Source organism: Solea solea, chromosome 8 (genome assembly GCF_958295425.1).
Source record: "Solea solea chromosome 8, fSolSol10.1, whole genome shotgun sequence".
NCBI classification, from domain to species: domain Eukaryota; kingdom Metazoa; phylum Chordata; class Actinopteri; order Pleuronectiformes; family Soleidae; genus Solea; species Solea solea.
In genome coordinates this window covers 18,984,845-19,008,995 of record NC_081141.1, presented here as the reverse complement: position 1 = coordinate 19,008,995, position 24,151 = coordinate 18,984,845, and the positions used below count along the sequence as shown (strand labels likewise).

At 41.0% G+C, this 24,151-nt stretch overlaps 1 protein-coding gene across 1 annotated transcript in view; it reads left to right on the top strand.

Annotated features, from left to right (window-relative positions):
* The window catches only part of bmpr1ba (bone morphogenetic protein receptor, type IBa), a 66,744-nt gene that overhangs the window by 30,538 nt on the left and 12,055 nt on the right, over positions 1 to 24,151 (top strand). The window contains exon 3 of the mRNA XM_058637040.1: positions 11,665 to 12,093. Within this exon, the coding sequence (XP_058493023.1) occupies positions 11,988 to 12,093 (106 nt within the window). The 5' untranslated portion in view covers positions 11,665 to 11,987. The remainder of the gene's footprint in view (positions 1 to 11,664; positions 12,094 to 24,151) is intronic.

Genomic DNA, 24,151 nt, shown 5'->3' with positions numbered 1-24,151 from the left:
ATATGAGAACCTGCCGTGAACTCAAGGATCCCTGAATAGTGGATGCTCTATATTTGGGAGCTGGACCGAAGCTACTGACCCTAACGCTGACCCCACACCTGCCCCGTGTGTGTGTGTGTGCGTGTGTGTGTGTGTGTGGGTCTGTCATGGGCTACTTTTTTGGGACTCATTCAGATTTTATCAGTTAATCTGAGATGGCTTGTCCAATTGGGTTCAAAGGCCGTGTGTTTTCATGTGCAAGTGTGTGTTGTTGTTCCGTCTTGTCACTGATAATTCAGATAAAAATAACATGGAGCAAATTTGCTGAACATCTGAAGAAGAGATTAAAAAAAAAAAGAAAAAATTTGAACTATTATACTAAATGTACACCTAAAGTTCTTTGGTTTTTGTTCATGTTCAATTAATTTTTTTTCTTCTTCTTCCACAAAAGTGTCCATAAATGTATCACTTAGTACTTTTACACTCTTTATATTTTTTCCACATAACTGAAGTCAAGGAAAAACAATGTTAAAGCCAGATTTTGTTGAAAGAAATAACATTTATTAATGTAATGCCCATTAAAGTCTTAATGTGAAATGGCCATTAAGTGTGAACAGTTGTTGATTTAAAAGCTCAATAATGAACAATGTGAGGCTCAACCTGCCACAATTCTTAGACAATTGTCAGGTCCCAGCTACTTGTTTTTTGTAATCCTACTTCAAATAAAATAAATAATTGCACTTATTTAAGATAATTATTATTGGGGAGTCTGCATACTTCTAATATCTTTGGTTTTCCCGTTTTAAGGTCATACCAGGCAGATTTCAGATCGACCGGATTCTGTTCTCGTTCCGCATTTAGGTCTCAGAGTTCAGGGGTCATGGGGGTTGAGAGGCAGTATGAATGACTGCCTGTTATCAGGTGTTAAACAAAGGAATATATGCCTGTGAGTGCACATTAAGAGACAGAGACAGGAAGCAAAGATTGACAGAAGGAAAGAGATGTGGTTGGGAGAGACTGTGAGGGATGGACGTATGAACACAAACAGGAGGAAAAACACTCAGCCTCCAAGTCTTCTTCTACTTCTTTTTTGATTGCTGTGCTCACATTAAAACCCCTTTCAATAAAAAAATTAAACATGAATTAGATTTAACAGTAATAAATCAATAAATATTTGCACTGTAAAAAATGTATGACACAGTTACTGTTTTAACCATGACACACGATGCATTATAGTTAACAAACATTTTTGTGATAGTGAAACAAAGGAAGTGATCTTGAACTTTGACCCTCCTGGCCTGATTTTGGATCAATTCAAACTTGTATATCTTTGGGGCCATTTCTCTCTGACCCTTCCTGGTATTATAGCTCTCCCTTTATCTGTTTGCTCCCCTCTTCCCCTTTTCCTCTTTCTCCTTTTTATTTATATTTTTTTTTATCTCCCAGCCCCTTGAACCCCCCCTCCTGTGATCTGTTTTTCTCCCTCATTTCATGCTCCCCTTTTTTCCCCCTGCTAATTGCCACCGCGCTGTAGCGTCCCGGGAGCTGGGAGCTCATTAATTGGTGAAGAGGAGACAGGTGGCGCCACTATGATTGTGATGCTTCTTGTTAGTTTTGTGTGTCAGGTTATTGTGTTCATGTTGAGTTTATGAATGCACATTTGTTTTCCTGGGCATGTTTTCATTTGTGTGTATTTACATTTTTATAATATGCTTGTGTTGGCGTGTGTGTGTGTGTGTGTGATTTCCCAATGCATGTGACTGTGTGTGCATGAGTGTGTGTCGTGCCCCTTGCTTGTTAGAGGACTGGAGCCCCTTCTCACTGTAATCTCTTTGTTTATGCAGTGCGAAAAGGGCCTGGCGGGGGCATGAACTCCCCACGCTCTTATCCCTCTGCACCACTCACCCCTAGTAGACCCTCATGCCCCCCCACACCACCAGTCCGACACCCTGTTTTGCTCCCATCACCTCCCCCATCCAACTCAGCTTCTCTGCAACACTGTCCTCCTTCTGTGTACCCGTTTTCCCTCCTTCCTGTCTGACTTTGTTAACGTCACAGTCTTAAACTGTGCGTTCTGCAAGAGGTCAGCAAAAATGCAACAACCTGCTCTGCATGGACACCGTATCAGTGCATGTAATCTGGAATTTATCTTACAGCATTAATTGTAAAGTAGAAAAAAGAAACTGAGACGTAAGCAGAAGGTATGGAAATTTGGAGGGATATTCAGACCATAGATGCTCAACAAGTGCCCACACCTGAAGTCTCATCACCAGACCAATAACAATCCTCCATCAAACTCCCTGTAGGACTAAGGATAACAAAAATCATCGCAGGGACTAGCACTTGGATTAAAGCTGAACACTCTCACCAAAATAGTTTTTCTAACATAAACTGTGAGTGCAATTTGGGTTGTGACATAATTATTTTCTCCGGTCTGTCTTTACTGTGTTATCGAACACAATGGAACTTTCATGCTCTAATGCAAGTATGAGAATGAAATGTTTCTACGTTGATGTTTTGCATTTATAATTGGCACGGAAATCAAATCGACATTGAACTGTGTTGGTTCAAATGTGTGATTTCCAGTAAATGACTCATTGTTCAGCATTCTCTCAGAGATTTCCACAGCCTTTTTGGATCTGTAAAGAATCAACCATCAATTCAGCAACTGAATAATACTAATCTCAATTGATTGGTTTGGGTGTATTGTTCTAAAACAAATAGCCTTCACTCTATTGCTTCTTTCTTAGCATCTCCTCCCTTTTCTTCATACTGCCTGTTTTAATTAAATCACATACTTAATCTGTCCCTTCATTTTGGCCCTCACCTCTAACCTCTCTCACATCGCCGTCCTTTGAAGTCTTCAGTAAAGCACTCTGTCCAGTCACTGGCAGTAAGTGTCTGAGTGTTTGGTAAAGTCTATAAAAACAGTACAATCACAAAGCACCAGTGTTTAGCCTCACTAATGGCATTAACAGTCGGTCAAACTTTGGCCCTTTGGCACGGCAGAGGAGCTGGTGTTGCGGGCAATGGCGTGTGAATAAGTTGGTGTGCGAGTTCAGGTTTGTATGTGTGGGTCAGTGTGTGTGTGTGTGACTTTGTATCAGTGTGTGTCCACGTATACATGCAGGTGTAGGGGTCACAGGCAGTTTGCAGGTCAGCTCTGTTTGGCCCTTAACAACCACCATAACTGAGTCTCTCTTCTCTTCTCTTCTCTTCTCTTCTCTTCTCTTGTACAGAAGAGCATTAGAGCTCTTCTGTACAAGCAAACTTTTTTTGCATGAATTCTGAGATTAGTCAGAATTAAGTGAATTAAATCACAATTCTGACTTTTTTTTCCTCAGAATTCTGACTTTAATCCCATAATTCTGTTTTTTCCCTTATAATTCTGACTGTAATCTCATAATTCTGACTTTCTTTAATCTCATAATTCTGAGTTTTTCTCATTATTCGGACTTTAATTTCAGAATTAAGACATTTTTCTCAGAATTCCGACTTTATCAGAATTCTGACTTTAATCTCAGAAATCTGACTTTCTCTAATCTTATAATTCTGAGTTTTTTTCTCATAATTTAGACTTTATTCCGACTTTATCAGAAGTCTGACATTTTTCTCAGAATTCTGACTTTCTTTAATCTCAGAATTCATGCTGGCGGTATTTTCTTTCTTTCTTTCAATTTTTCTTTTTTTTTCTTTCACATGTGGCCCTAATACTCTTCCATACAGATCTTACTACATCCAGTAAAAACTGTAGTGCGTAAATTTTTAAATATCAACAAATGTCCCTACATACAAAACACTGTCAAATCAGAAAATGCTGATAAAGCCTATCCGCTCCACACTCCTCTTTCTGTGTTTTTCAGTATAGAGGTGCACAGAGGAAGAAACTTGTTTTATATCAAGACAGCGACATTGTTCTGGTAAAGCGAGGCAGCTGTATGACTGAAAACAAAATGTTCACATTCTTGGCCCCGCCCATCCCCGCACTGCTGCTGTATACACACAAACACTCTCCAGTCAGGTCTCAAAGTATTGCCTGACAGAGCCAGTTTCCTTCACAAAAAAATAAACACAGGCAGAATAATAACATCATCAACAAAAAAAGTGAATAGTTTTGTGTAAGATTTACTGTATTTTTGTTCATTCAGTGCAGGTGTTTTTTGTTTTTGTTTTTCTTGTCAAAGCCATTAAAGAAAAATTCAAGTGATGCTTTTACTAATCTCCAGAACACACAGCTGTCCCCAGGCTTGTGTAGGAATTGAAAGAAGCATTGTGTTTGGCAGGTGTGACTGTGTGTGTGTGTGTGTGTGTGTGTTTGAGATGGAGAAAGAAAGCAAGAGAAGGCATCAGTGAATGGGACCAGCAACAGCGACTCAATGGTTTCGTAGAGCTTAGCTATTCTTGGCTGTAGGAACAGTTGTCATTGGCAATGGAAACATGTGTAGCTCTTTTATTAGCGTAAGCTCTTACTTCACAAAAATAAGAGGGGGAAGAAAACAAGTTAGTTTTCAATGGCAGATGAGTGCTCATCAGTGCCCTGTGTTACAAACGATGTGACAGATGTGAAATAGACATCAGCAGCTTTAAGTGGCTTTATTATTTGCACTAGTTGGTCACATCCGAACACACTTATCGAAGTCATAGCTGCTCGTGGATCATAGTTGAGAGGCTGCAGCAGCAGCAGCAGCAGCAGATTGTGCCAGCAGTGACAGATCAACAAAAAACAACAACACCGGTCTCTCACAGTTATTTCACCACATGACAGGCATGTGCCTCCTCCGCAGCTGATTGAACTCCTGTTGAACTTTTTGATGCCATTTAATTTACAAATCTCACTGCCTCCTGTCAGTTTGAATCAATCCTAATAGTGTGTCAACCACATTCAAACCATGAACTGTAACTGTAAAGAAATGGCACGTCAACAACATCGTACTTTATCATTCAAACCTTTATAAAGTGAACGATGCCAAACCTTCCCTCTGCATAATTGCTGCTACATATTTTTTTTATATAAAATTGCATGTATGCATTGGACCTGAAAACAACTTTTTGCCTTACTATGTACAGTAAGGCAAAAAGACCAGTCCTCTTTAAGACATTTAAATGCCCCATTAAAGTTGATTTGCCCCATTAATCTGGACTGTGTTATGCATCCATTCAGCAGTATTGGACACAAAATGCATTAAAGTTACAGCAAGAGCTCAGATATTTACTGCTCAAAACAGATGGTTGGGAGGAGTTTTTGGTAAAGATCTTCTAACGCAGGTAACCTCTTCAGAGCCCATGCAGGAAGTAGCAGCCACACTGATCTTCTGTCCTCCGGACAGGACATTTTTGTCATTCCAGCCTTTTGGCCAAGTATTTCCTTCTTTAACAACCCTAACCCCAACTGCAGGGGGCCGAGATGATTTGGCTTCTCCTAGACTGAAAGACAATCTGCTTTTAATTTTAACATGTGACACTAAATAATTTATGATGCCAGAAATACCACAACTGAAGTCATTTTCAGCCTTAAATTTGTTGGTTTTATTTTACACTGTGTTTGAGGGCAAAGTAACAGGATGTCGACGCCACAGAACTTCTATAGAAAAAGAAGGAATTGCCAGATGACCTGAGGAAAAACAGTGGTTCCAGTTGGATGTACAACAAAGCAATTAACTGTAATTGAAATATTTATGATATCATGATTACAGAGGGGGATTTCTGATGATTTTGTTGTACCTTGCCCTCGCCACACCTATCCCTGTCAATGGGTTTATGGTGGTTGTAAAGTGATACAGTGAGTGGTTTCACAATGACAATAACAAGCTGTAAAATTCATTCCCTGTCTGTCATTAGACCTTCATTAAGTTTAAATGGCTTCACACCTGTGTTGTGTGTGTGTGTGTGTGTGTGTGTGTGGTACTAGTCATATTATGTTCTAAAGGTAGCTCGTGTTTCATTGGGAAAGCTCTTTTTGGGACAAAGAGGTCTGTAAAAATGTGTCTGTCAAAGCAAACGGCAAGAAACAAAACAAAGAAGGATACAGGGATTTTTTTCTTCAATGTTTTTATGAGAAATGATTTGCCATGACCTTCAGATTATTATTAGTAATAATTATAATAATATTAATAATAATAATAATAATAATAATAATATTATTATTATAATATTTAGCTTCTCACTTTCGGAGTCGCCAAAGCCAATCATGTGCCTCCATCTTGCCCATCCCTTGTGTCCTCATGTCTTCCTTCACAACATCCATGAACCTTCTCTGTGGTCTCAGCTCAATCTTCAACATCCCTTGTTATAATCACTGTCCCTCCTCCACATGTGACCATACCATGTCAACCTTGCCTCTCTGGTACTCTTTCTTGGCATAAACCCGTACAGCTGCTCGCTGATCTTCACTTTTTTCTTTAACTGAAGTTTCAACGACTCTTCCTCATATCTTCATGGTGTGGCTGATAATTTTTTTTATACCTCTGTTGTAACTGGAGTTCTGCACATCGTCCCCATGTTCTAGAAAAATCTGTACCACTACACTTCTTCTCCGCAGGTATGTCACCTTGATCAACTGCTATTGCACTCTTCATAGCCGCCCTCACTTCCTCCGCTGCACTTCCTGAGGCACTCGTTTTCCTCATTCATCAACTCCCCAAAGTACTCCTTCCATCTTCTCAACACACTCTGTTCATTTGTTAGGACATTGCCATATCTGTTCTTAATCCTTAATCACTCTAACCTGCTGCACATTCTTTCCAGGTCTGTCTCGCTTTCTTTATTGCCTGTTTTCAATTTTGATGCATCCAACCATGTTTTTGTGAGAAAGGATTCATTAGCACTGGTGCAGAGGGATTTTCTCCAGAGGGGAAAGGTCAAAACAGAACAAATCAGCATGAGGTCAGAGGTTTTTCCTGATGGGCGTCTTCTATGCCACCAATTCATCACCATACCTTTCCTCACTCATGTGTCACCCTTTGTTTTTCCAGTTTCTCTCCACACTTTGCCGGGTTTGGTTGACAAGCTGTGTGTTTGTCATAGACGTAGCTCAGAGGAACCAGAGCTGAGGTTGTGAAGAAGTTTGAGTGAAAAGGTTTCTTTAGGTCTTTGACTCCATTCTTCATCATCACGCTCTTATTCCCCTACACCTCCCCAACCCTTTTTATGGATCAGTTTTTCATGCATTCCCCCGCTTCCCTCTTTCCATAACTCTTTTACACCTACTGCTACAGCATCCTTCCAAAGTATTTTCCACTATTTACATATTTTGTAGTCTTTTTTTTATAAACAAAATGTATCATAGGGTGTTTGACTCATGCGTGACTCCTAAACTAAAACAAAGCAATGCTTCTTTACATGTCTGTGAAGCCGCAGCAGTTGCGAGAACAAATGGTTATACCCATTTTCACTTGTCAAAAACCCATTGAAAGCTGGGTTTAAACTGTTATTTATTTTTCAGTGCACGTTTGTTTTAATTGGCTTTGGCTCTCATTGTCACTGATGGTAAAAAACAAAACCCGGCTGACCGTGCACAACACTTAGACACTCATTTATCTTCTGGCTGTTAGTCATGAATGTTTGTACCAAACTTTATACTTTTTGCAACTTTGGACAGCGCTCAACTTCCGATCAATTGAAAGAGAGATCAAAATACATGTACAAAATAGTCACCACATCAACATTGTCAGTAAAAGATACACTGGTGCATTTCTGATGATGGTGAATTTATCCTTGGGTGATACAGAGGTGAGGAAAAAAACATCACAAGTCAGACCAGCCACTGGCAGTGGGAATGCTGTTAATCGCACCTTTTTGCGGCTTCACTTGGGTTTACAAACCGCGGTGTACGTGCTGATTTTGGTACGAAAGAGGCTTTACACTCGCACACAACTCTACAAACCCTCTCTCATTCCTGTCCTCTCCACAGACCATTTAGGGCAAAAAGGATATTATCATGTAAATGAGTCAGTGAGTGAGTGAATGAACAGATTTAAAGCTGATTATGTTAAACTCCTTGTTAGTTTAAAGACGCGACACAAAGTGAATGGCCGGGGATTAGCAGATACGCTGCTGTGCCACAGAGGTGTTCCTCTAAAACGGATCTAATCCCCTGTCTGTTCACACGTAAAATAAAGGGATAAATGCCTCATAATGCCGATAAAGAGAACCAGGAAAAGGTGAGGTGGGCTTTAAAATCCTCTGGCTCAGATGGAACCTCAACACAGACACGATTTATTGAAATAACACGTGTTAAAATCTGAAGCCCCTAGTACACGACAGAGCTTGTTTTGTTACATATAGTTCTTAAAATAGGTGTCAAAGATCAATGAATCACAACAAGGGAACTAATTTCACTTTTACCTGTTCAAAATTTTAATTGTTTTGCCGATTGCAGCATTGACTCATGTTATTTTGAAAGGGAGCTTAGTGTATGAAAAACAGGAGGGAAAAATGTAATGCTTCACATTCAAATGTGTGTTTTTAAATTAAAATAATGTACGTGTCTGGGTTCCTTCCTGGGTTCCTTCCTGTCCTGCACACTCTATTCTCACCCTCCTCCTCTGACCATTGTGCTTCCTCATCATCCATGAGTTAATCTATGATCATTTCTTCTGTGACCATTAGTGTCAGCAACCTTTTCTTCACTCATCTTTCTTTCTTGTTCACTGCCCATCTTTCACTTGCGACAGGTTTAGCCATTCATCAACGGCCCAGCATGAGAGTGCTAAGAAAGACAAAGTGTGTGCGTGTGCTTGTATTTGTTACTTCTTTAGGACCTCCTCTGGTATAAACACTAGGGGCTAATGAGGCAGAACCTCATTTCTGAGGAACCAGTTCAGTTTAGGGCCATAAGTTGAATTATGGTTTTGGATAGGCACTAACGGGATACGGTTATGTTTAGGCACAAAGCTTTGTTTACCCTGTTGAAATGAATGGAAGTCAATGGCAATGCCCTTAAAAGGAGAGCTGCGTAAACCTGTGTGTGTGTGTGTGTGTGTGTTGATTCAAGTAACCTATTTTAAAGGGGTCGATCTATGTCTTCCTGCAAATCACCAGACATTCTTTAAAACATACAAACATTCATCTATAACGCACACACTGCTTCATAGAAAGTGTGGATTGGGGTGCAAATTCTGTCAGTTTTTTAAAAGGCCCCCTGCGGTTAGACATGCTTATAATGACATTCTATTTCACTGGAGGAGGGGAGTGGGGGGGAGTGGAGGAGAGAGAAAGGAATGGAGGGGGAGGGCAGGAACAAACACCAGTGTAGGAACGAACGATAGCCAGTTCTGCTGATCTACATGGTCAGAATGCAAAGAATTAGGATTTCCAGTGTGATCCCAAGGTATTCAGACATTTAAACAGCAGTCAAGACTCTGAAACCTGGCTTGACTTCTTCCAGCGTTTCACTGCCCACCCTGCCAAAACAAGCTGGCCTGGCACGCCTGAAAGGTCCCCCCAGTGTCTGCCTACAATCGTACTGTGCAGGCCACACCCGGCGTCTCGTCACCACAAGGGTGGACATGGCCAAGAAGTGATGCATCATTCATGTCCCCCAACTCCTTCCGCTCATGATGTGGCTGCAACATCTGAGACTGGGCCACAAGCTCAGGGGTTTTGTCCCTCAGCGCTTCATCAGCTGAAAGAACCAGTGAAGCAATACACTGATCTACTGAAGGCCTGTGCTCCAGACCATGTTCCCCAGCATCGCACACAGAGGCCAAACTCCTTTCATCCAGGCCATGGTGCACAAAGGCTCTTTGGGTTTGCCCAGCATTGCTTCAGTTCCTCCAAAAAAGGCAGGTGCAGGTGGATCCTCAAATGGTGTATCCAACTTTTTTTAACTGCCATTTGCAGTCAGGGCCGAATGAAACAGACAACCTCAAAACCTCACAAATCAGGATAATGTGTCATTAAAAAAAGAACTGCTCATTTCATGCTCTTTCAGATCTTGTAATTCTATTTTGCTAAAAGGAAAGTGTTCTCAGCATACACATACAGCCTTGTCTAGAGTAAATGCCTTACAGGCAAAGGGATATCTCTGGAAAGGAAATGGTCTATTAGAGTGTCTCACCCCATTTATTTATGAGTTTAAAAGCTCCAGGCAGCGGTGATGTAATCTCTTACTGCTCCTTCAAAGTGTCTCTGCCAGCTACCTGATTTGTTAACAGCACACCATTTAGTGAAGATGTGTTTTGAGTAGGCGTTATAGGATTTCTGTAATCTACAGTACGTTTTTCGTTTTAATTGCATGTGGGCTCTGTATTACACATTTGGCTGTGGATAATAACTAAGAAAAAATAAGGAATTATGTTGGTCAATAATCCTAGCCCAGAATCGAAATGATCAAAGTTGGGCTAACACACCCTGGTTATAATGTGATTGGTCAAGTCAAACTACTACTGAATGTAACGTCAGTCGGACTAGAGTCGGACTCCAACTGGCCTGGATACTCTGCGCATGTACCACAGTTCCAAATCCTTCCCCTGGCTAATGCCTAGAAATAATAACAGAAGCTGTTACACACACAGACAACAGCGATAAAAACATGGTGAAATTCAGGCCAGCACTGCCGATGACACCGGGTTTATCCTCTGTCATCTTCAGTGAATACATGGTAGGGAGCATTGACTGGAGCTTGACATGCTAACAACTAGCCTCACGCTTAACCGTAAAATTCCTAATACTAACAAGCTGAAAGTTGCCATTTTGAACAATTGAGCTGTTGTCAGGCAAACTTTGTATAGTTTTACTTGAATACAGACTCTCACTGAAGGTATCGGCGATTTGTACACTGGAATTTTGGCCCCTGATGTGTGTGAAGAATTGATGTTTGTTCTGTTTTAGTACACTTGAAGCAGACCCATGCGTTTAAGTACCTCGCCAATTAGTGCACACACGTTTTGTTCACACTGTGGAGTAAAAGAGCTTCTTGCTAAATTGTCAGAAATCTAAAGGTGCTAATGTTTATGTCCTGTTAAACTGACTGAGTCATTTTGGTCAGTCACTTTCTAATGCTGTGCGTACACAGCCTGCAGTGTAAGGATTTTTCATTCGCTGCCCCAATTATCTACAGCGTGTCGGTTATGTTCCACTGCTCACTTTAGTTTCATAAACACTTTTTTTCGCGGAATTCATGCCCGACATGAAATGTGGGAACATTTGATCTGTTCACTGTTAAAGGCGCAGATCCTGCTGTTTGTTTTCAATAACTTTCTCACACTCCTTCTTTTTTCTAAACCCCATCTTACTCCTGTCTGCCCCCGTTCTCTGTACCACCCATGTCCTCCCTCCCTCCCTCCCTGTGTGTGTGTGTGTTTGTGTTGGTGTGTGTACTTGTATTTGCTCCCTCTTTAGGAACTTGTCTTACCTTATCAGGACCAGTAGTCCTCATGGAGGCAAAAACCTGATACTAATGAGGCAGAACCTCATTTCTGAGGGAGTGGTTTAGGGCTAAGATTTGAATTGTGGTTGGGTTAAGGTTAGGGTTAGGCATTAAGTGGTTAAGGTTAAGGGATAACACTTTGTTTAGGCTGTTCAAATTAATGGAAGTCAATGCAGTGTCCCAAGAGGAATAGCTGCGCAAACCTGTGTGTGTGTGTGTGTGTGTGTGAGAGAGGGGTCAGCCCTCCCTACTAAGCAATTGAAGTAAACTCTCTGTTTTGCCCCCCCCCTCTCCCTCTCTCTCCCTCTCTCTCTCAGCTGGGCTGCTACTGTCAGACGGTTTGAGGACAATCGACTGCCACTACTGCTTGTGCTGCTGCTGGGGTGTTTTGCGTGGTGTTGGACTTTCTCACGTTGCAGCAGACACGCACATACAGGCGCTTTCCTGCCCTGTGCCCACGGCCACCCCCACCCCCCACCCCCTTCTCTCCTACACACACTCTCTGTCTCTGTCTTTCTTTCGAGGACATACACACACACAGGCAGTGAGTGAGTGAGTAAGCAGTGGATCCTGTGGTGTGGAGTGTACTGAAGAGGGGTAGAGGAGCAGAGCGGAGCAGAGCGGAGCAGCAGACTCTACCATGCCAGTGCAGGGAGAAAGGCTGAAGTGCTGTCTCTCTCTCTGTCTCTGGAGCCGGAGTTCTCTGCTGTTGCTTGGACTGTTTTCTCTCCATGTGCCAGTGCAAGGTGAGTAACTGTAAACTGTATTCTGTGCGTTGTTGTAAAGCTTAGATTTAGTTTTTACACTTTTAAATCTTAGCTGCAAGAACTCTCTTCTTCTTATTGAAAGTGTTGTGGATGCCAAAAAGTACAAAATGGGATGCTTTGCAGCTTTTACCTGTGCTTTGCCGTGTCTGTAAACAGCTTATCATGCCATCAGTTAGGAAATCAGGTCTGTTTTGGAAATAGTTTTTAAGGTTACATGTCTTATTAAGGCTAGATGATGCCCGAGCTGAGGTATCTTTATTATATTATTATTTTGTAACTCATTATTTAGCTATTTTGTGTCTCGTTAATGGTGAAAAAATATAATTTACTGAGAATGCCTGCTTCAATGCTTAAAATAATTGACACTATTGTCAGTCAACAAACTCATACGTGTTTGTACTGACTATCCAAAAACAAGTGAGGCTATCACTTGAGACAGAATTACAATTTCATACTGCCCTGGCTCTCAGTTGCATATCTTCAGTGACAGTGCACTTGCTGCTTTCTTCAAACACAAACACAGAGGTATATTGTCATGGTGTGACACTGTTACTGTTGGCCTCTTTGTTTCTGACCATGTTTGGTATCTGGAGTGTGATTGGTGAGGTGTTAAAACCAGAGAACGTGTCAGATTTATTGGTCTGTTATGTTTAGTGCCGTGATGTGTGTCATTAGAGGGTCGACTTGGCTCCTGTGGATTCTCCTTCATATAGTTTTCACCGCTGTCGTCGTGTAGATTATCTGTAAAAAAAACGACCTTTTAAAAGTCAGTCCTGGAGTGGAGACATTTCAAATGTTTTTTAAGTTGTCCACATAAGATACATGTGGTATGTCTTTTGAGTGATGAGTCCGTGCATACTTTTCTTCTCTCCTTTTGTTGTTGGTCTATTTAAAGTAATTGGAGATTGTTTCAGCAGAGGGTCTGCAGTGAAGCCAGCAAAGTCTTGTACCTCTTCTACACGGTGTATTATGTGCCGAGGTTGTCCTGTGACCTCTGGCTCCGTGTCACCCCCGCTTTCTCGTCCATCTTTCCTGTCATTGTCACCAGTTGAGTCGGCTATCCTATGGAATCCATGCTGAGTTGCCCCCTCTAGACTTGTTGTGCCTGCTGTTTGTGCTACTTTGGAGTTTGTTTCGAACCAAAACTACTGTTTAAGTCTGAAAGGAGGAGAAATGCAGACATTTCTGAATTATACCCATGTTTTTTATTCCCAGTTACTGGTTAGAAAATATTCTTCCTTGATTAATCTTGCTATAATCACCTTATCCTTTTAACCAAACAACAAAAGGGCAATAGCCATGACTAAATTTGATGCATACAACATGGATGATACTGAATTATACTTTCTACTAACTCTTACTTAGAAGTTGTGGTGCTTTTTATTCAGTTATTACTTATATTGCAGTATCTTTCAGATTGTATGTGCTTCCTTCTTCTGAAAAGGTGAATTTGTCACGTAACAATTACAATATAAAGAAGAAACAATCACCTTATGTGATCATAGTAGCCAGGTTTATTTATAAAACTGTACGTAGCAATCACTGTGTTGTAAAACTAGTCAGTTAGTCATTCGTCGTCATCAAGAACGGTTCCACGTTGCTGTCAATTCACCCAAAAAATATCCCTGTGCGTATTTTTCCCCGTCGTGATTCGTTATTCAAAGTAGTTCCCGCAAACAAGCAGCAATCTCCAGAGTAGACGATCTGCTTCCTGTTTACTCACGCGCGTTACACATGAATGCTTGTGTGAAATGTGTGTTTAGATGCAGATTTTATCCCATGTGCAGCTTCAAGAACCACTTAACATTTCAAACCTATAGTTTTTTTGGCCTCTGTCCTTGTTGTTGTTGCTTGTTCGCAGATGCAATGACGATGATATCGTTGAATCACCGTCAATCGTTGCGAATGCCACGGACGTTTGAGCACTCGCATTGCACACGTGCGTACACATGGAGACAAACATGAAAATTGCCCGAATGCTTGAAATACATTTTAACAGTGACATTGAAGAAGCTGCAGAGCAGCTGCGGGAGAAGAGGAAATTTATAAAAATCTGACAGCCTAGTCACATAGTTGGAGCTCGACCAAGGCTTCTTTTTGTTGAATGTGTTAAACTTTCCATAAGTTATTCACACAGTTCTTTGCTTAACATTACGACGAAAAAAGATTTTTGGCACATAAACTTCCATTTAGCCGCAGTACTAATCTTAGTGCTCCACCTGTATACCAACACTGCTTCAATGGTAATTAACAAGTTAATTAAAAAAATAAAGCCAGATAAACTAAACGTAAAATAAACAAGTTAACCAAATTAAACTTAAAATAACTATTCCCTGAATAATCCTTTCAAAAATGCCCAGAATATAATTTCTAATTTAAATCCCCAGGTTATAATTTTGTAAAATCAACATAATGAGCGTGTCATGTCCTTATTTTTTTATTATAAATGTTTTGTTTGCTTTGTTTTGCTTGAGTTTTTAGGGTGAGGTTTCAAGGTTACAAACTGATGAAACTGTATTCAAAGTGAATTTTGCCCAAGGCCTGATGGCAGCAACCTCTTTCATTCGTTGACAAGATATGATTGAGTGGACCAGTAATAGCCTTATTCATTGGTTGACACTCAGATGATTTATCGTCCCAATAGATCCAACAGTGAGTCAACGTGCAAATATTTGTTTTCTGCAAAAAGATGGTCATTTATTCATGAACTCTTTTTCTATCTCTATCTGTATTTTACTCACTGTTTTCTTCCTGTTTATCCCCCACGCTCTGCTACTCCTAAACGCATGGAAGCCCTAATTGACTGGAAGGCAGTCTAGACCTGGTCAGCTAGTGTTTCTTGGTCTTATAGCCACAGGTGAACTTGAATTATTATCGATATTAAATGAGCTGCAGACACTACGTTGTTGTGTCTGCGTTGCAGTCACACTTTGCCCTGCAGCTCGTCTTGGCCTTTGTCTCTGCGGTAAACCAATGAAGGACGATGCGTTCATTTGTCTTCTTGGATAAATGAGAGCAGAGGGAATGCACGCACACTAGTGCAACATGTATAAATCACACACACACACACACACACACGTACACGCACATACTTTTTCTGTGACCTTCCACCTACGCCAGGCTGTAGCCTTCAGTGTGAGTTCTGGGAAGTGAGGAGTGAGCGTGATAGCTTACATTTCATTGTCCTTGGTGGAAATAAGCACCGCTGTATCGGTTTTCACAGTCAAAGCTCTGCCAGTTGCTTTGCTTTTGTCACTGGCCGCTAATGAGAGTTGCTTTCCACAGAAATCCTGGTTTTGTTTTATCAACAAAACACCTATGTGGGTTTTTGCCAAAATAATAAACCCTTGACACAACAGTTGTTTGACACCGTCTGCCCGAGGCGGTGGGGATACGCTGTGCCTTTCACAAGTCCAGTGATCTGTTTTTAGTTTCCATAAAATCAGTTTTTGGCAGTATCTGTATGTGGTGTCCATGTCTTTGTGTATTTTACATCACTGAACACCTGCTTAGTAAACTCAGGTTTCAGTAAGCGCACTCAGAATTGTGTTCCTATGGTGTAAAATTGTCATCCACTTTAAAAACCTATGCATCATTGAACACTGAGTAGGCTCACATGATATGCGTGGCTCTCAGGGCGTTAATGATGAAACCATCATCCTTGCGGAAATCTAACTGAGATGATTCTGAAAGTCAAAAAGGGAGATTTCAGAAAAGAAAAGCAAAAACACCAGCATGGACTCACTCTACCAAACGGTCACTCGGGCTTTTTGCTCCCAAGTCTCAAAGCTTCCTGACAGGATGTGTTGAGTTCCCTTTCTGGAAACTGATACTTCATTAGAACCACACAACTGTTGGTTGTAAGGCTGAAACAAATAAGTTTATGTCCTGAAGTAGATTGTGCGTCTCTGTTTTCTCTGTACTGCGTCTTCTTCAACACAGCTGCACGAAACCATGGTCTGATGTGGGAGTGTGTGAATGGATGAGGGATGATAAGACCGGACAAGAGAGGCTAACATGGTCGCAGGAGCTTAGGATCTCAGGGTTTGGTGACATAAATATGAGTTCCTGATATACCAGACTTTATGGTTAAAAAAGACAGGGGAAAAATATTTGTTTGAATGACCCCTAATGGGTGGAAGGTCAAGGGATGTGAGGAGGGTTTGGGGCTGAGGGGTATAACATCCTGTAATGGATACAGATCCAGTAACTTCTAAACCAGTGAGATTACCGGTTTGGCCCTGACTTCTTAAGACGCAGCTGGAGCGGGGCAAACGCACATGTGTGTGTGTGTGTGTGTGTGTGTGTGTTGCAACCATTGTTTGAAAAGAAACATTATAGCAAAAAAGTGAAATCTTAAATAAAAAAAAAAAAATTAAAAAAAGCAAAGTCAGGGTCAGTGAGCCTTCATGATTTAGCCGAACAGAAATTCAGTACCGCTCAGGTAACATTAATGAGATGAAGACGTACTGGCTGCTACATCGTTGTGGATTTACTTTGCGGTGGTTTTATTGTCGTACATGAAATTTTATCTCAAACAGCTGAGTTTGTCGTCCGACACCGTGATTGAGCGCCAAGAGCTCAGCACAGCTCAGCACAGCACAGCACCGCTTCGACACAATACAGTGATAGACAGATAACAGGTGAGGTGGTGCACAGCAGACCAAAGCTGGCTGTCAGAGGGAACAGTGCACTGGGACTTTAAGTGCTTAGGGTTTTCCATGCCTTACCACACACACACACACACACACACACACATCTAATGCAAACCATATTCTAAATGTACTATCACAGGGAAAACATAAAAATTACAGTATGTAATTTAAGGTCATTAGTGGCTGTTAGATTGCTACTTTTACCCGAATGGCTTTGCAATAGAGATGGTCATCATACGCTTTGATGGGTACCTAATGGGTGTCCAGATGGTTGGTGTGTGAACGAGCAGAGAATGGATCTCGCTGACAAGCTGACAACGTGTTTGCCCAGTGAGATAATATTTAAAGGAGGCCTGGAGCAAGTGATGGGTGATATATTGTGACTTTGTTAATGGGAAGCTAATCACACAGGAGAGGAGACAGTTGGAAGCTGTGAACACACACACACACACACACACTTACGCAATCCTAGTCACATGCACCAATAACGCGTAGATGCATTCTTGACACGGATGGTGCGTAAATACGGCCACAGTCTACACATTGTACACATATTTGTCTTAAGCGTAATTAATGTCCTCACCACATATGCATCAAACACATACTGTACACACACACCCGCACACATGGGGTGTAAATGGAGGGAAAGTGAGTGTTTAAGTCTAGGGAGACGACGGAGACGCCACAGACCAGAACTCTGGGAAATAAACACATGACAGCTGTAATGTTAACACCATCAACCCTCCCCTTACACAGTCACATACACAAACGTGCACACATTTTAAAGCAAGCAAGGTGGAAGTTTCATCAGCATGATACACAGCAAGGCACTCGCTTGTACTCGGATTTGCCTGTTTCCATTTTATTATTTGTATCGTATGCCTCAAGTTCAGATGTTGCCCATTTATTTTGGTTTTAGACCAAGCAAACATTGTCAGTGGTTATTAGTTGTGCGTGACAATGTCTGTGTGTAAATCACGTATGTGTGACAAAGGGTGTTTTGATTGCCCCCTCACTCAGGCTCGATGTGACCTGACAGATAAATGATAGTGTCTGGTATCTTGTTACACACTCCTTGTGGGAGTTTGTGTGTGCAGTGGGGCTTTTAATTATACCACTGTTTCATATGTTGTGTATCAGAACGGCAGAGAGAGAGAGAGAGAGCGAGAGAGTCAAGGTTGAAACCATTTATAGTAACAATAACACACATGTATGTTTGGCAGCGTGGCTCAGCACCTGTGATGCTCCAGAACAAATCTGGGCACAGTCTCATGAGCCTCTTTGGCAGAAGCTGGGATACACAGCGTTGAGTGAGTGAATACACATTTTTGATTTGAATAAAACTAAAGGCCAGCACAGGTTGATGTCGTAGGTGGAGGGAGTGGGATTCATCAGAAGTGGTAAGAATTGGTTGCATTGTTGTAGATGTTAACCTAAACCGTACAGCCATTCTGTTCTGTTTGCAACACTTTATTTCACTGCTGACAATCAATTGAAAACCATGGCATTACGCCACTATCCTCGTCCAAGTCATAGAATATCTCAATTAAAGGCAAGTAAATCAGTATTTGATGTAAAAGGCTTTTCTTAACTTATGAGGCTTCATCTTCACAATATAGTTTGAGTAATGTTAAAAACATTGAATGTTTTGGGATCAACAAAGCAAATATATTTTTCTACAGAGCAGGGTTAACTCGAAGGAGACATCACTCCGAGTTCCAATGTCCGACATCCGAGTAAATGGAGCATATCTTCATGCTCCTTATCAGCCTCTGTGTTGCCACAGAAATGACCTTAAGTACCAAAACAGTTTGACCTGGGTTACTATGCATTTTAGGTTGTGGTGAATTAGCAGTAAACGGCTTCAAAGATTTGTGTGCAACTACACATTTAAACTCAGTAGAATGCTCACAACCTGCAGTTATATCTATGTATCGTTTATCTATATATGTAGATTTGTCATTTCTATAACTTCCTGTTAAATGACACAGTCCTCATTCTCTTCAGTTCCTCTTCAAAACTGTGTTCATTCTTTATGTCTTCCTCTGTGGTGTGCTGTGTATTTCAAATGTGTGTGTGTCACTTAAAGTATTTATTTAGGATTTCACACAGGAAGTTGGTGTTTTTAAGTGGGGACATTTCTCAGCCTGACAGGAAGAGAAAAAAAAAGTGCGCTTGGGTTCTGTGTGTTTAGTATGGACTCCGAGATGAATAAGTGAATAATATCATTGATTTCTTACGGAAACGGTTAAGTAATGCTTATTATAATTAGTATCTATATTTTTGATTGTCCCCATCTGTAAGAAAATTAAACAAAATATAAGGAGGTCATTCCTAAAAGTTTGCTTCAGGATCAGTAGAGTCCACCAGCCAAGGACCACGTACTGGCTCATGTACTTCAGGACTCTTCTGTACTTAAAAGTGCACAGAAAAACAGGCGCGAGGTTACAGAACTCATGACTGCGACTGCACTTATTTCTCTTCTTCCTCTCCATGAGTAGACTGCTTCACTGTCGAAAGACAGACAAGCAAAGTGTCTCACACTGTGTGTCGTCTTAAAACGTAAAGCGACAATTAGTATCGCAGCCGCACATCATGTGAGACCGTGCGCTCTGTGAGTCTCATCATTATCGAGTTCTGGCACATGTTCTTAGCACCAAACCTGCCTTTGGCACATTTCTGGCAAGTTATTTTTATTCTCCTCACGCACACGGAGATCCATGTCTGCAGCAGTGAGTTCTCCAGTTTCCTGCATTTGCCATTTCAAAAGCAATGTACCAGCACCAGACACATGCACACCTGGCTTTTAAAGGGAATGACGAGCGAAACTCTGATTGGCTTATTTGACATTATGCCCATAACACACCTACAAATAATACTGACACTAAAACTAAATCAGATCCTAACTCTGCAATTACCCGACTGCTGTTTAAATTAATGTCGAGTAGTCTTTCCTTGTGCTCTCTGTCTGGTTTTATGCCAGCGTAGCAGCATAAAACATTTATTTTAGCTGGAGGCATTATGTCTTCAACAGCTCAGAAACGTATCGGGACATTTGTCACAAATGTTTATTTTGACTCAAAGAAGAACGTCTGGGCACATTTTTGGCCACAACTCAAGAATTCCTTCACTGTTTACGGTGAAATGTCTTCAGAGTCTTCATTACATGTTTGTAAATCGTCCGTGTGACTGTGTGACTGTCTCCCTATCATATAGACACACCTTCTCTTTTGTGAACACGATATCTGAAGAATGCCCAGAGGGAGTTTCATTAAATATGGCAACAGAACCTTAAGACCTTCTTAATGAATGACTTCAAAGTCATCACAAGTCTGAAGAGACGTTGATATAACCTAATGGTTTGACAGATGCGTACACTTTCGAGGCATTGATTCTCGCACAGACACCTCGTACGTGACGCGACACGCACATGCAGACACATAAACATCATATGACTAGACTTTACCCTCTCTTGTCTCCAGCAGAAAAGGATTATATCCCCCCCCCCCCCCAAAAAAAAAAATACTGATGATGCTGTGATTCTTTACTTTTCACCTTTTAGATTGTGAAAGTGTGTCTGCATTTATTTGTCTCGGTTACAGTGTGTGGAAGAGTTTTTCAAGGCCAAGCGTCAACTGTGTGGCTATTGTTTATCATTTTATAGGCATGATTTTTTGCATACCACCACCATGATGGAACAATGAGTCACATGATGATATCATGGGAATAGCAATATCTAATGTGGTAAAAATAGCCGCCAACTTTTAGGGGTGAGTATATTGTAACCTAATGCTACAAATGCTGCGCATCATAGTCGAAGCATGCCGTCCTCTGTGATTAAATTGATTTTGTTTATTAGGTTTAAACAAAATGATGGTCAGGCCATTAATGGAGAGATTGTATCACTTATTTGCCACTATTTTACAAGTAATGGACAATTAATCTAAGTAGTGGATCTAACATCTGATTTGTGGTCGGATCAAGGGTGTTTGGACGTTTGAATAAACACATAATGTTGAAACACATACAGGGTTTCTTGTTATATGGAGCAAGAAAGCTGCTTTTTTAAGAAGCTGAAAAATAAGAGAGCTTTCGGGCCAAACTGAAAAGAAATAAATGTAATTATAACAATTGTAATATCACAAGAATACGGTTGTAATATTATGAGAAGAAAGTCGTAATACTATAAGGATAAAATCGTAATACTACGAGGATGAAGTCGTAATACTATGAGGATAAAGTTGTAATATTATGAGAATAAAGTCGTAATATTATGAGAAAAAGTCACAATATAACGAGAGTAAAGGCATTATTAATCAAGCAAAGACGATCAGCTGCAACCTGCGACAAGATGAGAAATGCGGAGTAATTACATTTTTTAATTAACTTAAATAATGGTAGAAAATCTCGTAACATTACGGGAATAAAGATGACTTTTTTCCCTTTGATGTTTGGCCCCAACACTCCGTCGTACAAACTGATGAATCGATTATCAAAATAGTTTCTTAATGAATTAGTAATTGACTCAGAATCCATCAATCTGTTAATGATTGCAGCTCTGCTCACAGACACATGACAAAGCCTGGCCTCTCTGACTGTGACAGACTCCCTAAGAAAGCACCAACAGAAAGGCTAAAAGTTCATCAACAGTTTAGTTGGCTCCAGGAATAACTGTCGCTGCAGACCACGCAGGTGTCGCATGAGATCGCGTGTGTGAAGTGGAGAGCGTCGCGACGGAAGTTAATTTTGTGCCACAGTCAGTCAAACGCAAATGGACCCAAGAGGCGAAAAGAGCGAGAAAACCAAGATCTGCTTCATATCCACGTTGTTGATTCAGTACCTGCATGTGTGTGTGTGTTAGTCTGTGTGTTCCTGCTCATGGTCGAGCATTCCTTTGTGACACGCTCACATTTGTTTGTTTGAACTGAAGAGCAGCTGCTTGTAGGGGATTTGTATGAGATGCTTCTAATCTTTGTTTACCACAGCGGTCGTTTAAGGGAAATATGTGTACCATCCATCGTCTTTACGTACAGTATGATACACGCAGACTCTGTTTGGCTTTAACACACTTTGAAGAAGGTCTTGCTGATAAGACGTTATTAATTGCACTATAACTTTCGTCAACATCAGTTTAAAAGAACTTAAAAAAATACAGTATATCCATTTGTATACAGTGTGCAAACACCCGTGATCACGTAGACTGTGTGTATATGTTTATTTTTTGCTCATGACAAAGATTACATGGTTTCTTTAACCTTCACTGAGGAGTAAAACTGAATCTTATATGAAATGGACTGATTTTAAAATTGTTATCATGATAACAAATCACCCAGCTCTACTATGAAGTCAGCATTCCTTGCCTTGGTGATAATTGGTGATAACCCTATTTTAATTGTTTAAGATGATGATAAAATAAAACACAGTAAACAAAGTAAATCAGTGAAGGGCATTGTTATTATACAATGTAACACTAAGTTAACTACACTATGACAACAGTGGACTTGATGATTTAATTTCAACTTAACCCTATTATTCTCCTTTGTTTCTTGACATTGTCCAAGCCGGACGTCTGTGACTTTTAAGTTTTTATCTTAACGATAAACCTGTGTAAGGAGATTATTATCCATCGGGACAAATTTACAAGCACCGCTTGTTGAACGGATGTGATCAGACGCACTAACCGCACACGGCCACAGCCCACGATTGGTGCTATGTGTGTATATAACCACATGCCTCGCGTCTGTGAGCAGATGTGGTTACGTTTTTGTGAGAAGGAGCAAAGGGGCTTTTGATGAAGACACCAGCTGGTGTCCTTTCTCCCTTTTCTTTGCTTTGCTCTCTCACACTTCCTTCAAGGACCATTTTATCATTTCCTTGTATTCCAAAGGGAACGCTGAGGGCCTTCACTCATCACACACGCACACACATGCCCACACACACACGCAGCATACAGCTGGCAGATGACAGCTGTAAAACCAGAGAATGGCACTGGCTCATTACGGCATCATTCATCAGTGTGACATAATGGAGGAATGTTTGACGAGCTGTTGATGATGCAGTTGTCCAACAGGATAGAAGGTTCAATGCAGCTTCTTAAAGCCCCCACTGTCCCTACTCTAGTTTTATTGTGCTGGTTTTGCTAAAGAAAACTTCTTAAACGTTATTTTCTCTCAAAGCCTCATGACATCACTTTGGTTTTTTTGCTACTTGCTGGTCCGGCTCAATCCTGGATGGAGAGCCTTTGTGCTTGGATAGGTACAATGTCCTATTTGTTCTGTTGCAGGAGTGACTGAGTGATGGAAACAGTTAAAACTTGTAGTGGCAGTTGTTACATTTCCACCCTTCCCTTGTACTTCTATACTCGAAAGCACGAGCCTCTACTTTTATTCCAAATGTATCTGAGGGTTTTTCTGGCCAAGAGGATGAATAAAGAGGTGTTGAAATGTGGAAGAAAAAAGGAAATACTGTGATGTAAAAAAAAAAGATGTGCAGGGGAGGAAAATGGAAAGTGGGTTTTCTTTTTGAAAGCTGAACAAGAAAAAGCAGAGGAGGAGTAATGATGCATAAACTGTTCCAGTCCTAAAGGCACCCACTATAATACAATGTTTACTATAAGATTATGTTCTTATGAGCTAGAGATTGACAGCTTTGAGAACCTCTAAATTCAACTTTTTCTTCTGATTCAAAGTTGTGTCATATCCTTTCTCCTCAAACACTGTCCATGCCACAAACATGTGGTGTAACATGCACACGGCCTCAGTTTCCCCAACATCCAGTCTCCACATCACACATTTGTGTTCATTAAGACATTCCAGTACGTGTGGGATGGTTCTGCTCATCGCAGCACTGACAGGGAGAAGAACATAGAGATAAGACCAGGCATTGAAAGTACATGGTCGTGGAGAGAGAGGTGCACAAACTTAAGTTAGGTGGAGAGAGAGAGAAGAAAAAGAAGAAGAAGAAAGAAAGAAAACCTTCTCCTTTCATGTTTCTTTGCTCGTACAGACAGCACTGTCAAACACCAGGAAGATGAACTACTACTTAGAAGGGAGATGGGGGGAGGAGGGGAGTTGCGTTGTCAAATGAGTGTGTCTGAAGTGGAAGGCAAAGGCGGGTAGTGTTTACATGGGCTTGGTGAAAAGGCTTTTCTGGTAGGCCTTGTTTGACAACGCCGGATAATTAATGAACATCTTCTCTTTCTTTCCGCTTCCCTCCCTCCCTCCGTCTGTCCATTTCCCTGCGAGTATCCCTTCTTCATCTTGCTATCTCTCGCACAGCATCCCTCTCCCTCGATCCTCTCCCCGTTAACCATCCACACGTCTGTCATCTTCTTTCTTTTCTGTGTGACTCAGTCTGTACAAAAGCTGCATCTGGTGAAAAGA